A 15,222-nucleotide genomic window follows, 5' to 3' on the forward strand; every position below is an offset into this window, starting at 1 on the left:
CACTCCTCTCCACCCTCAAACCTGTCAACAATCTGAATCAGAGAGAGAGCAAAAGTATCCTCTTTGGTTTAGGGGCTTAAAATTCTCTGCCATTTTTGACCCAGCATCATACTGAAATTGTTACTCTTTAAACTGAATGGTATATACCTGTTACTAAAAGGAAGGAAAACCTGTCTGTCACTGTCAATTTTCTTCTAAAAAGGAGAATATAATCAGATCTATTGGGAGGGACTGTGACCTGATGATACCTGCATCTGGATAATAGGAAGAGTAGGTTTTTTTCTCTGTGTATTGACATCTTCATTTATGAGCTGACACCACCCATTTCCTGTGCATTGATATCTTCCTTGAACCACCCATTTCCTTGTCAACATATGTAAATATATGGGAAAGAGAATGAAGAGGTCTAGTGTGAGTCTGACTGAGACTACAAAGCAGTTCAGTCAAACCAGACATCTAGAGAAGTCAGATACACATTTCTTTCTAATAAGTATTTATGGAGCACTTTGCACTGTGCTTAGCTGGTACTTTCTTTGTTCCTATGGGGGAGGACAAGAAAAATATATGACCTACCTCCCCCTACCAAGTATTTTTTTAAAATAAATATTTAGAAAACAAAAGAAAGATTCATAGAATAGCATGATTATACATTTTTTCCCCTAACAATATAGAAATCCTTCACAAATAAAACACTGGAACCAAGTGTTTCACCTACTATTTCTTTTATGATGAGCCAAACTCCACCCCTTTGGCTACCTAGAGGACAATAAAGGAAGCAGCTGCCCAGGCTCGTTCCTCTCTTTGGAGGTTTTTAAGTGAGCCAGGCTTCTGTATGAAGTGGTTTAAAACCTTTTGTGAGAGACAAGACTAACCTAGAGAAAGCCAGTAGCATAGGACAATAATATGACCAAGTGCTAGTGACAGAGCACCACCTATATGTAAATTGTAGCTCTGATACTTATTACCCTGGGCAAGATATTTTACTGCTAGGGACCTAAGTTTCCTCATCTGTAAATTAAAGCCATTGGACTAGATTACCTGAGAGGTCGTTTTTAGTTCTAAATCTAGGATCCTAATTGTCAAAACAGTAATGGTATGGTGGAATGTTGTTTGTAGCTGCCTTAAATAGTTATGGACAAAATAAAATTTTCAAAATGGGAAGGAACTTCAGAAATCTTCCTGTCGACATTCCCCTCCCCCAGTTTTTTTTTTTTACAATCAAGGAAACTAAGGTCTAGAGAGTTTAAATGACTTTCTAGGCCAAAATAGTCTCCAGAATCATTGATTACCAACTTTAATGTTCTTTGGGGAGGGTTCATGGAAAAGGATGGGCTTAAGATAGGCCTTGGATAGTAAGCAATAATTGGATAGGCAGTTAGCTAGGTTCTGAATACATAAGCACTGACTAGCAGCTTGATCATTGTAGCAGATGGATGGATGCCTTTGCCAGGGAAATCAGTCACTTCAATGGACTTAATGGGATGTGACCATTTACTTTTTTGAGACAAATCTGAAATTTTTTGGTTCATTGTTATTTTGGTAGTGCAGTTGATAATTTCATATTAAGTTCTTAACTCTGGACCTAAATAATCAGTTCAACCTTGTGACACTGGAGATTTTACTTGTGATACTATAATTCTGATAATGATTTTTCAGAACTCTCTTTGTAGATTTTTTTTCATATATGATCCCCATAACTTTCCTTAGATTAATTCTTTGCTATAATAACTGTTTAGTATATTACCATAACCATTTATTATGAAATAAGTTAATATTATCACTAGTTATAAACATTTTTAGAATGCTTTAAGATTTGCAAAGCACTTTACAGGTATCTCATTTTATCTTCCCAATCACCCAATAAGGAAGGTGCTATCATTATCCTGCTTTACAGATGAAAAAAACTGAAGTAGGCAGAGATTAAGTGAGTTACCCTGGATCACTTAGCTATTAAGGGTCTGTGGCCAAATTTGAATTCAGGTCTTTTGTGGTTTCAGTTCTAAAGGTCACTGTAGTCATATAATGGGTTATTTTATATACAAATAGAAGGACATCCTTACATATGTCTGGAGAAGGCTGTCATCAAGTGGTGTCATTTCAGGGCCCCCCAGGAGAGCCCTTACTGGGTTGACTGAGGAAGCTAATGCTTTGGATCATATAATTAAAGGTTATGTTGATAGCTTGGGGCAGGAGTGCTCTGTATTATGTATATTTGGAGGAAGTTGCCAAAGAACCCAAATAAAAGACATATCAAGGAAAGGTGTAGAGGTGCTAAAAGCAAATTTCTCAGTTATGCTTAGGGCTGTTGTAATTTCTTCTTGTCTTCTCTTCTCAAATCTTGCTTTGAGAGGGGTGTGGGTGAGTCATATTTAACTTTGGACTGTGGCAGATCTTGTTTCTGAGGAGAAGGGACATTCATTTCCTGAGCCAAGTGGAAGATGATCTGAAAATATGATGTGGTGAAACCTCATTGAAGACACTAAGGCTATTCTTAAATTTGAAAAATGTGTCACATCTATGGCAAGATGAGCTTTAGGCTGTTTTTCTACAAGTAGGCATATCTGGAGGGACCTGGCTGACTTTTAATCATTCAGCTCTTCTCCATTCAAAATTATGAAGAACTTCTTACTGTCTCATGGAAATGAACAAATCCTGTGCAGAGATACCGAGATATGAGAGAGACTATACAGGAAATAGTTAGTAAGCCTAGAATGGGAAGTAGGTGATAAAGAATAATAGACCATAACCCCAGAGATGTAGAACTGGGTGGAATCCCATAACCATCCTGTGCAACTCTCTCTTTTTTTACAGATAAGAAAACTGAGGCTTGGGAGGTTAAGGGATTTGATTAAGCTCATACAGGGAAGAGGTGTCAGAAGTGGGATTTAAACTTGGTTCCTCTAACTCCTGAGCAAACTTTATTTCCACAAATTATGAAGACTTTAAAATAATAAAGAGATGAATGAGTTTGTATTTTATTCTAGAATAGGGAGCCATTGAAGCATCTCCAGAAAGGGAATGTCATGGTTAAATAGAATTCATGGAAGAATAAAGGTTGCTACTTGCCACCTCATGTTTGAAAAGTTGGTGGCACCAGACTGATTTTAAAACAAAAAGATCCAGGTAACTAGCTAAGATTTATAAAGACTGGTTCCTTCTTGAATCTTAGGCTTTTTCTGAGCAATTTTCCAGAAAATTCATGATTCTAGAAGTGACACAGTAGCCTGTTATTTCCATGACAACACTGATTTGGTAACTTCAGTTTGATATCTTCATTGCAGGATTAAAAAAAACTAAAGGAAAACTGGGCTCAGAGGCAATAGACTTGGGTACTATTCTCTTGGTAAATACCCATATAACTTTTGAATGGAAATGTAGTTCCGGTTTGGCAGAGGAATTTGCATTTGTATAAAAAAAATGAGTCTTTTAGCTTTATTGCCAAATTATTTCACTAATTGAAAAGCCCACTGTGTACATTGCAATTTAAAGAGTGAATATGTTTCCAATGAGAAAGTTTTCCAAACCTTATAGTTTCTAATGTTTTAAATATTCAGATCTGGTTGAATGAGTTCATGCCACTGGGTGGTTGGTTCTCTCTATTTTTCTGTAGGTTGGTTTGTTACCACTGGTCAGATATATAAGAACTTTTGTTCTCTTTTTTTTTTCAAAAATGGCTAGATGATAATATCTGATATACAATAAAAAAATGAGAAAATTGCTAATCATAGGATACTTCTCATTTGAACTATATAAAAAGGAAATGTGAATAAGCTCCCATTATATTTTGGTTTTAGGAACCAGGTATATGGAAAACACATTCAGCTCTGTAATAGTAGTCTTATTACTTAATCTGATTTTTAATTGATAAACTTTTCTATAAATTAGTTCATTGAACAGGGTACCTTGACACCCTAGACTTATGTTTGATCCTCCATTCATAGCTTTATTCTATTGACTGAGAAATGGTTCTAGAGGAACCTTAGTGAGTGAGCCTCCATGAAAAAACAAACCAATTAATTCTTTTCACTTTCGTTATTTGTAAAATGCTGGAACTAGAATGAACCTTAAAGAGCATCTGTAGTATTCAGCCAAACTCAAAGAAAGAAAAGACATTAACAAAAGCAAACCAACAAAGGACTGGGTTAGATCATAATAAATAGCTCATTTAGAGAGTGTTTTAGAGTTGCAAAACTCTTTTAACATTGTATTATCTCATATTTTGCAAATGAGAAAAAGTATGCTCATTACTAAACATGTGGAGCTAGCAAATGTCTGTGAAGGAATTCACACCTTGGTTTTTTTGACTTCAAATCTGGGGGATAACCAGTTTATATAGAACCTCTCTTCAAGGTCACTTCTAGCTCTCCTTAAGAGTCTAGCAGTGGGACCCTGGGTAAGTTACTTAATCCTGCTTGCCCCTTTCCTATTCTGTAAAGTGACCTGGAGAAGGAAATGGCAACTTAGTCTAGTAGCTTTGCCTAGGAAACCCTAAATGGTCCCAAGAGTAAGATATAACTGAAACAAATGAAAAGCAACAACAGTGTCTAGCACCTACTTAATAAATGCTTATCATATCAACTCTAGTAACTATATTTAGTTCATATTATCAGTGTAGTTAGTTCCTCCACAGAAATAAACAAATTCCTTTTTGTCTTTATTGTTATAAACATTTGTAGTAAGAAAAAAATTCATTCCCTATGACTTATGGTAATGAGAATCTCTGAATTTATCCCCACTAATCCTTGGAATCTAGTAACAGTCCATCATTGGTTCCAATTTGGAATCCTACTGGGTAGGGGCATTCCAGTGATAGCCTATTGGGCACCATCCTGTGATGAGACATCAGAACAGGAATTTGATGAGAAAAAATTTAACAGGTATAATTTTTAAAAATTATACTGCATTGTGGACTTAATAATTTCTTCTCCCTGACTTTTCTCATGCCCATTCCTGCCTCCCAAATATTGTTATTGTTGAGTTTCTGAAATTATTTTTGTTCACAGCCTGATGTTAAAAGACAAAATGTATCAATGAAAAGAAAAATCATTGCTTCCTTTAGAAAGAAAATAATTCCCACCCCTTTCATCCCTTTCAGTATCAACACTTTGGGGAGAAGGTGGTGGGGTACATGTTTAAAATGCAAAACAATCAAACAAAAAATTTAGTGTCTTTTTTTTCTTTTCCTCCAGGAGGACTGGAATGAAATTGACCCAATTAAAAAGAAAGACCTGCACAGTAACAATGGGGACGACAAAGCACAAAATGTGGAGACTCTCCCTCCAGGTATTACAATGTCATTCTTACTTGACCAATTCCTTTGGAGCTTCTGATAGTAATTCCAAAATAGATTTGGCAAAGTCTTATTATTTTGTCTACAGAATTCTAATTTGTGGCACTTGGCAGCAGACTATTCAAGTAACACATGAAGAGTAGGCATGAACTTCATACATGAGATGGATCAGAGGACTGAGAGCCCTAGAAGAACTCTTAGTATTCAGGGTCCTAAAGTGACTGAGGAATTAGAATTGTTTCACCCTCTCCATACCTCTTCATTGCTCTGTCCATTTGAGGGATATGGCCCAGTCTCTTTCAGTAAGTGTATCTTCCTAGGATCCATTGGTGTTTAGGTTACCTTTGGGTCGATATCCTTTTTTCTTTTGTACTGGGATCTTAGGTTCTCCATGTAATAACTCCAACTAATAGAAAATAAATTTCAATTAGAAAACAGGGATTGCTTTCACAGTAGCTGGTACCCTGTATATAATAGTTACTGAATAAGTATTTCTTTATAAGAACAATAATATATACCTGGGAATCTATTATCCATATGTTTAATTCAATTAACTTGCCCGAATGCTTTTTTAAAAAATCTGCTCAAAGTTATCTACTATACCTAAATGTTTTTATTTTAAAGATTGAGGATTTTTCCCATTTTAATATGAAGAATCTTGAAGGCATATTCCCAACCATTAAATTCTAGTTCTCTTTATATTGGATTGTAAAATAAAATAAGCCTTTTCTCTATTAACAAATATGGTCAATTATGTGGAGTATCCACTGGCCAGTAGCTATCATCCTTCCTTATCTAGTGTGAGTTTAGTAGTCTTAAAGAGACAGAATTATAATGATTTCTCTGTCTTTGAAATATTGCTAATAGCTTTTGACTACTGATTTTGCTTTAGGGTACTTTTATACTGCCAAAAACCTTCTTCCTTTTTCTTGTGGCCTCATCTTACCAAGCACCTATAATAAATTTTCTTCACTTTTCTCCCTTTCTCTCTCTCTCTCTCTCTCTCTCTCTCTCTCTCTCTCTCTCTCTCTCTCTCTCTCTCTCTCTCTCTCTCTCTGTCTCTCTCTCACTCGTGTGCTCACTCTCACTCTCACTCTCTTGTCCTTTTCCCAATTAGTATTCTTTGTGTAGAGATTTGTGGTCTCCAGGTGAGACTTAGAATAGTTATTACTGGCTCAGTGTCAGCTTGGAAGAAACTTTCTAGCAGAGCATACCAGGGATGTGTGCTTGGCTCTGTATATTTAACATTTTTATTAATTTCTGAGTTAGATAGCTTTATTATCAAATTTGTAAATGATACAAAACTGGGAGGGATAACTTAATTGCCTGGATGACATAGTCATTGTAAGCATTATTTGGTCATAGATTTAGAAGTAGAAATTACTTTAAAGGCCATTCCCTTCATTTTACAGATGAGGAAAATGAGACCCAGAAAGAGTAAATGGCTTATCCAAGGTAACAAAAAGACAGGGGTGAGGTGGGAATGTATTGCAGGCATGGGAGAAAACTAACATACACATACAAATAAATACAAGGCTGTTAAATGCAACATAATTAGGGAATGAGGGCCCTAGCAAGTGATAGCATGAGGATTGGCTTAAATGCTTAATACGAGTCCAAAGTTGAGTTGAGTCTAAAGGAGGTAAAGGTTTTGGGGAGTTTGGTGTGTTTTTTTTTTGAGGCAGAGGTAAGGAGATATTGCTTTTAGGCATGGAGCACAGCCAGTACAAAGACCTGGGAGATGAGATGTCATATCTGGGAAACAAAGAGAAGGCTAGTTTGGCTGGCCTTCCTTTAGATTTGGAAAACAGCATAATAATGAGACCTGAAAGATAGTTGTGAAAAACTTAAAAAGCCAAATTGAGGAGTTTATATTTATTTATTTATTTTTAACTTTTTATTCCAATAAATGAGCCAGGGGCTCGGGGCTGCAAGCTGTTGCCATGTGCCCCCCAAGGTTTTTCTCTGGCTGAAATGCACGCCAAATTTTTGGGTCTACCCCACCAGTGGACTGGTTTGGAGGCAGACTGTCATTGATGCTGGGTGGAAGATGCTGAGGTTCGGGACAGGCAGTGACAGGAAGAAAAGAGGAACAAGAAGTAGCAAGGCAGGTCCTTCTCAATCTCCATTGGACTGTACCACTTCACCACATACCCATCTTTGTCACTAAGGAACTTGGTGAAATTCCACTTTATTGCCCCAAATCCCCTTCCTTCTGTGTTGGATTTTCATCCATTTCCACAGGGGCTGGGCAACATCACCATTGACACATATTTTGCTGTACATTATCAGATCTGACATTGTAGCTAGCAGTGAATTCTTGGATTTCTGTATTACTCCCTGGCTCCTGCCTTCCATACTGGTTGCAGGGGAAAACTAAAATCCGTAAACCACACTCAGGATATCTGGCATGCAGGTCAACAAGCTGAGTGTATGTCTTTATGTCCGTCTTTCCTCATTGTGAGGCTACATTGATAACAATACAAACACAGCCCCTGTACTTATCCAGGGACACTATGCAACCCTCAATAAATATCCTTAGGAGGAAAATCATGCATTGACCTGGCACATCTCCAATCATTGTGGGAAGCACACATACTGCTGGAAAGGCCCGGAGCTGCCAGGAGAGAACCCAGAAGAGCTGGCTTCACCAAAAGGTAGAGGTAGCTAAAACTCATTTCTGCAGTGGGTGGGGTGCCTCCTGCCCCACAGGTGGCTCCCTCCAAGTTTATATTTATTTCTAAAGAAAACAGTGAAGTAACTGAAGTTGACTGAATGACAGATTTGCTCTTAAGGATATCAGTTCTGTAGCTACTTGGAGAATGGATGAGAGTGGAAAGAAACTAAACAAATGAGCATTTTTAAGTACTTGTTCAAAAACAGATTAAGCAAAAATAACTGGAGAGAAAAGCACTATCTTTACAGAGAAAAACGAACCTGCCTTGCCTTCCAAATCAGAAAAATAAACAATATAAGAACAAAAAGAGACAAATATAAACCTAACTTGCATAACTTTAAATGGAAATATATTTAATAATACAAAAAAATGAAAAAAAGGGTGACAGATTGGATAAGAAAACAAAATGCCACAATCAACTTTCTACAAGGAACATACCTCAAAAGCAAAGATACACATAGAATAAAAATGAAGAACTGGAACAAAATTTACTATGCATCAGGCAAATTAAAAAAAAGCTTCAGTTGCAGTCATGTAATCAGACAAAAACAAAAAACAAAAAATCAAAACTTCAAAAGAAATAAAGAAACTACACCAGGCCAAAAGAAATTATAGGCAATGGATCAATATTAATATTAACTTATGTACTTCAAATGCCTTAACATCTGAATTTATTTTTTTAGCATCTGAATTTATAAAGGAAATTTAGTTGAATTGTAAGAAGACATAGACAGTAATATAATAATAACAGGGGATTTTAATGTCCCTGTCATTGTTTTGGACAAATCGAACAAAAAGATAAAAGGGAAAATATAAAATTAAGCAAAGTGATGGAGAAACTAGAGCTAAAAGACAATGTATTCTGAATTGGACTGCTAAAGTATATACATATTTCTTAGCACTATATAAAACTTTGACCACCTATTGACAAAAATTAGCATCTTCTGGGGTATAAAAATGTTACAAATAAATGTAAAAAGGCAGCAATAGCAATCATATCCTTTGTAAATCATATTTCAATGAAAATAATAGTCATTCTGGGAGCAAAAGCTAAAGACAAAGACTCAAATAGAAGACTTACAAAGAAATCCTAAATGAGTAGGTCAAAAAATAAATCATAGAAATAATTAATAATTATATGGAAGAAAATTATAATGAGGAAACATCACAAAATGTAACTAAAGCATTCTTCAGGGAAAAAACTGTAGTTAAAAACATATGATAATAAAGTAGAAAAAGAGGCAAGTAATGAACTGAATATGAATGTAATTATTAGAAAGTCAACAAATCCAAAATAATCCCAAATGGGGTAGATAAACTGGAAACAAGATTTAAAAATGAAACAGCCTAGGGTTTACAGTGTATCTATGGAGACAATGGGCACATGTATACAGATTAAATATATCCAGAATAAATTTTTTGAAAAATACTTAGGAAGAGTACTTGCATTTGGGGAAAAATCAGAAAGGGCTTTTGGTACTTGAACTACATTTTTAAAAAGAGATATTCTGTGAGGCAGAAATGATATTGGATTAGGTAGGGAGGAGAACCCAATGCAAAGGTATGAAGATAGGAATCCAAGTGTTGTATCTGAAAAACAGAGAAAGATTTGGCTGAACCATAAAGTGAAACAAAAGAGAATCATGTCTAATGACTAGAAATATACATTAGTACCAAGATGTGGAAGACTTTAAAAGTTAAGCTAGGAAATTTGTCTTATCCAAGGGCAGTAGGAAGTCACTGGAATTTATTGAGTGGGGGAATGATACAATCAGATCTGCACTTAGGGAAAATCATTTTGTGTGGAGAAAAGATTGGAATGGGAAAAACTTGAAGCAGGGAGATCAATAGTCTAGTTGAGGGTGGCTAGGTGGCATAGTGGATAAAGCACTGGCCTTGGAGTCAGGAGTACCTGGGTTCAAATCCGGTCTCAAACATTTAATAATTACCTAGCTGTGTGACCTTGGGCAAGCCACTTAACCCCATTTGCCTTGCAAAAACCTAAAAAAAAAAAAACCAAATACTCTAGTTGAGAAGTGATGGAATCCCAAGTAAAAGTGTATAGTGTGTGACTAGAGAGAAGGAGTCAGTTGTGAAAGATGTTATAAAGGCAAAAACAGGAAGATTTGGAAATTAATTGAACATGTAGGGCGAAGGAGAGTAAGGAGTCTACAGTAAGACTGAGGTCATGAATCTGGGAAACTAGAGCGAGAAAGATCTCACAAGATCTTCACTCAATACATAGTTATTAGGCACCTCCCATATTCGAGGTACTTTTCTAGGCTCTGAGAACACAGAGGCAGAAAGAAAACAGCCTTTAAAGTAATTCCATTCTATTGGCAGGGGGAAAAAATAGCCAAGCTTTTTGACAGACTAGAATATTGCATTTGTAGCTAATAAGATAGATTCAATAGGGATAATTGTAGTCTTAAGCATGACTTTTAAAAGCTTCACTAAGTTCAAGGTAGAGGACAAATGGTTAGATAGACAGTAATTTATCAGAAGACTTGAGTCTTATTAGAAAACTAGTTTGATATAAGTTAGCAGCATGATATAGTAGTCCCAAAAGATAATGAGGTCTTGGACTGCATTAAGAGAAGCATAATTCTTAGAAAAAAGGAGGTGGTGGGAGAAATGTTATACCAAGTGAATGATGTTCCAGACTCGGGGTTTTATAGAACTGGAATCAGCTCTTGTTCTAAAGCAGACTGGTTATGTGACCTTAGAGAAGATGTTTAAACTCTTAGTAATCCAAGAACTATAAATTGTGGAATAGATGCTGATATGCATTGGTAGAGGTAGTTTTCTCCTTGTTAATTTTTTACATCAATGAAATCAGAGATCTGGACCAAAAAAAAAAGGTAATAATCCTCCTTCTCCTCTCCCTTGTTCAGAATATATCTGGGCCATTCAGTCAGTAATCATTTATTAAGTATTTAGTATGTACTAAGTATTTAGTATGTACTAAGCTCTGTGCTAAGTGCTGGGAATATAAAGAAAATTTTTAAAAGTTGCTGCTCGCTGTCAAATGACTACGACATCAAAAAGACAACAAGAGTTGGCAAAGGGTCTCGAATTTTGCTTTTAGGTGATTTGGCTGAAAGAATCTGGGATGTTCAGCCTGGAGAAGAGAAGACTGGGGAAGTATACAAGTATTTGAAGGTTTTGGCAAAGAGGAAAGGATTAGAAAGTCTATGGACAGTAAGCTGAAGTGACTGTTAGGAAAAACTTCTTAACAATTGAGGGAGGCTGAGGGAAGGAAAGAAGGAAGGGGGGAAAAGAAGAAAAAAAATGTTAAAGCAGTGGTTACATGACTTGCCCCAGGGTCACTCCAGGCTGGATTTAAACTTAGGTATTCTCTGATTGCAGTGCTCAATCCATTGTACCACCTAGCTGCCATTGAACCTTCCAAAGTGGAATGAACTGCCTGAAAAAAAGATTGCTTTCCTTCTCATTGGAGGTTGGATGACCATTTATGAGGATGTTGTGATGGAAATTCCTATTTGAACTAGATGATTTCTGGGTCTCATTCTGCTCTCAAACTCTGATTCTATATTGTGTGGTCACGTTGGCTACAATAAACTTCACTCTCATGAATGGACTGTTTAGAAATTCTGACAAAATGTTTTCACATTGAAGACCATTCACAATCTGGCTCCAACCTACTTGGCCAGCTATATCAAATCCTTCAGCCAAACTGTATTATTCCTCATCCTTGATCTTTGTTTACTTACAATATCCTATGTTAATGGAGGGAATAGGCTTCTCACTACCTCCCTTACTGTCTTTGTCCATGTTAAAATCCTTCCATTATTTCAGGGCCCATCTGAGAGATATCATATTGGCCATTAATCCTTCCCTGATCTCCTCCCCAAATTTCTCATAGTACTTTTTTGGACTTCTCCTTTGGTGTCATTTCATTGGGGTCATATTCCTTGAAGCATAATTATCTTGTGTACTCCTCCCTGTCTTCCACAACTAGATTATATACTCTGTAATAGTGCAGAATGTTTTCAGTTCTCACTATGAAGAATATAGTTTAATATTTAAGAATTCTGAATTGAATTCTCATTCAGATTCATAAATTTCCAGTACTAGTATCCAGATAATTAAAGGAATAAAGCAGTGTAGAGTGACTTTGAGTAAAGTTCCTGAACCTGAAACCTAGTCCAGGGCATCAATAGTGTGTCCTTTTGGTCACATGACCCTCTATAAGGTCAGATCATGTCACGTTCCCTTTTTCTAACTTCCTTTGCCTCTGTATTATAAGACCAAGCTTACATTTCATCCTCATTTTACAGATGAGGGAAATGAAACCCTAAAAATACCAGGATTACAAATTTAGGTGTGTATTTGAATCCACATCTTTCTAATTCCATTTCATTCATTTTAGCCTCTATATGGAATTGTTTTTTTACCACCTCAAACTGCGTCTACTCCTCCCTTAAAATAATAGTAATATTAACAATAATAATGCTAACATTTAAATAGCATTTTAAAGTTTACAGAGTGCTATTTATGTATTAACTCATTAATTCATAGCTCTAAAGATCCTGACAGCAATCCTTAGAGATGGGTACTATTACCTTCATTATGAAGATAGGAAACTGGGATTGGAGGGGTCAAATGACTTGGCCAAGGATTTCAGTGCTAGTAAGTATCTGAGACAGGATTCAGGTCTTTCTGATTCCAAATCCAGGACTTTTTCCATGATACAACCTAGGGGATTCAGGCTCCCAGTTTTCAGCACTCCTGCCCCAGGTGGTAATGTGTAAAGAATAAGATTCTCAGCCAACATTTAAAAAAAAGGTTTTTATTGATGTCTTTTGTTGGTTTTTTTTTTTGCACCATCATAGTTTTTCCTAGTATCCTTTCTCCTCCCAGAGGGCTATTTTATATGACAAATAATATTTTTAAATATCAGAAAGGAAGGAAAAAATCAGCATAACTGATTAATTCATTGAAAAAGTCAGAAAACATATGTAATATGCAAGAGCTGTGGACTTCCCTCCTCCAGGAAGGGTTAGTTGAGGATGTCTGCTCATTGCTTTTCTTTTTGAGTCACTCTTGATCTTTTTAATTTTGCCACATTCACTTTTGATTTTTGTTGATTTTCACTGACATTGTTGTAATTATTATGTGTATTGTTTCTTGACTCTATTATATTCTGTATCAGTTTAAATGCATCTTTCCATGCTTCTCTATGTTCAACACCTTCACAATTTTTATAGCATAATATTCCATTAAGTTCATGTACTACAATATATTTAGTCATTCTTCAATCAATAGGCATCTTCTTTGTTTCCAGTTATTACAAAAAGTGCTACTAGAAATATTTTGTTATATATGGGCACTTGTTTGATATCACTGGTGCCCTTTGGGGCATAAGACCAGTAATGGAATCCTCCTCCCAAAGAATATCTTTGGGGAGTACTATGTTTGCATAGTAGGCACAGGCTCCCTAAAGCTCTTAATATTTTAATTTCCTTTTCAGATCCAACCCGTGTCAGTTCAGACCAGGAAACATCTGTCCTCTCTTTGTTGATTATTGTGAAATTGCTTCACTGTGAAATGGCTTCTGTTCACAATGTCAGTCACGTGTTTCTGAAACAAAGGTTATCAGTGTAATTGTAATTTGGTATAGTTTGATAAGTAACTGGGGATGGAATTTGCAGGGTCTCCTTTCCGAAAGGGGAATAGCTTCCTGGAGGTCAGTACAATGCTCCTAATCTGTGCTGATCTGATTCAGGTTATCTCCTGGTTAGGAGCCCAGGGCCTGGGTAGGAACCAGGACTTGTTGCTGGCCTTTGGGTGGTGAGGATGAAATTCCCAGATCTGGAACTGATTTTGGTGGGTCCTCTTTCTCTGGAAATATAATGTCTTGGGATCTCTTGTCTCAAGGGCTATACCTGCTTTGCCTTAAATCACTTGAAACAAGGCTCTAGTCTTTCATTTCCCCAAAGACACTAAGTCTGATGAGACACTTGCAGGAGCTTCTCACTGGACTCTCCATTTAGGGTACCCAGGAGTGTGGACTTCTTAGACTCAGAGTGTATTGAGTTTCTTGGACTGAACTTCCTGTCCTAGTTTGGAGGCTAAATCTGTTCAATTTAGGGTCAGTATTACAGCACTGCAACCTTTCAGTCTGTAAAAGGCATTGGAGAGAAATAAACTAAATACTTTGCTGTTACTTCTACTGCTAGTCCCCTCCCCAATTAACTACATGTATTTAAGAATATGTTTTCTTCCAATGAATTGCGAGCTTCTTGAACTTTCATTTTTGTCTTTATATTCCCAGGCGGTTAGGCATAGCAGCTGCTACATAGTAGGTGTTTAATTAAAGCCCATTCATTGGTTGATTGGTTGCATGGATAGATTGAGAGCAATTAACTAGAATTTTTTAAGGAGTTTGATTTAAGTTAGATGTAAGAAAAAACTTCTCAACAGTCATCCAAAGTAGAATAGTTTACCTGGTAATGTGATGGGTTTCCTCCTCATTGGAGATTTTCAGTAAGAGGTTGAAAAGACAACTTGTTGGGGATATTATAGATGAGATTATAGTTCATCTGACAACGTTTATATACCCTGAGAATCCACAATAACATTTGTCATCTTTTCCTACAACATTTATTTATATCTAATTATCTTTTGTCCAATTAAAAGTAGTCACCGAAGGCAATTTTCTACAACTCTTACTTTTTCTAATATGGAAATCCTAGCTACAAATTTGGTTTCTTACTCTCTTATAGACATATTTTCTTGAGTATTTATTAGGCAACCTTTCATTAATAATTAAAAAAAAAACCTTGATTTGGCTCAGTCTCTTCTTTTTCTTCTCTCCCAGATCAGTGTCTCAGGATAGAAAATAAAGCTTTGACTTTTCCATTAAAAAATATAATTATATTTCTTCCAGTACTGGCACCTCAGTTCTAAACCTGAACAAAGAGATTAATATAGTAGGAAAGAATATGACCCAAGTAAATCTGATTTAAAAAAACCAAAAAAACAAAGGCTGGAGGTTTTAAAAGATCAGTACTATCTCCTTGACAGCATTTACAACTTTGTATAATAACGGTTTTTGCTGGGTGACTTTTCTTGCCTGATGAGTCATTTCCTCAGTTTAGATATTTTCTTTTTTGTGTTTTAAAATTTTTGTTACTATTACCATTTATATGAAAGACATAATCGTATCTACTGAAGTGTATAGTCTTTAATCCCAAAGATTTATTCTTTTAACTTTTTATTGTGTCACACA

At 36.1% G+C, this 15,222-nt stretch overlaps 1 protein-coding gene and 1 pseudogene across 3 annotated transcripts in view; one reads left to right on the forward strand and one right to left on the reverse strand.

The window, feature by feature from the left end:
- Positions 1-15,222, forward strand: part of GALNT2 (polypeptide N-acetylgalactosaminyltransferase 2) — a 392,856-nt gene that overhangs the window by 255,701 nt on the left and 121,933 nt on the right. For 2 of the 3 annotated variants that reach the window (XM_074223036.1, XM_074223034.1), the window contains exon 2: positions 5,190-5,283. In XM_074223036.1, the coding sequence (XP_074079137.1) occupies positions 5,190-5,283 (94 nt within the window). The remainder of the gene's footprint in view (positions 1-5,189; positions 5,284-15,222) is intronic. The other variant, XM_074223035.1, reaches the window with a different exon arrangement.
- Positions 7,321-7,968, reverse strand: LOC141510856 (phospholipid hydroperoxide glutathione peroxidase pseudogene; annotated as a pseudogene).

Source organism: Macrotis lagotis, chromosome 2 (genome assembly GCF_037893015.1).
Source record: "Macrotis lagotis isolate mMagLag1 chromosome 2, bilby.v1.9.chrom.fasta, whole genome shotgun sequence".
Classification (NCBI taxonomy): Eukaryota; Metazoa; Chordata; class Mammalia; order Peramelemorphia; family Peramelidae; genus Macrotis; species Macrotis lagotis.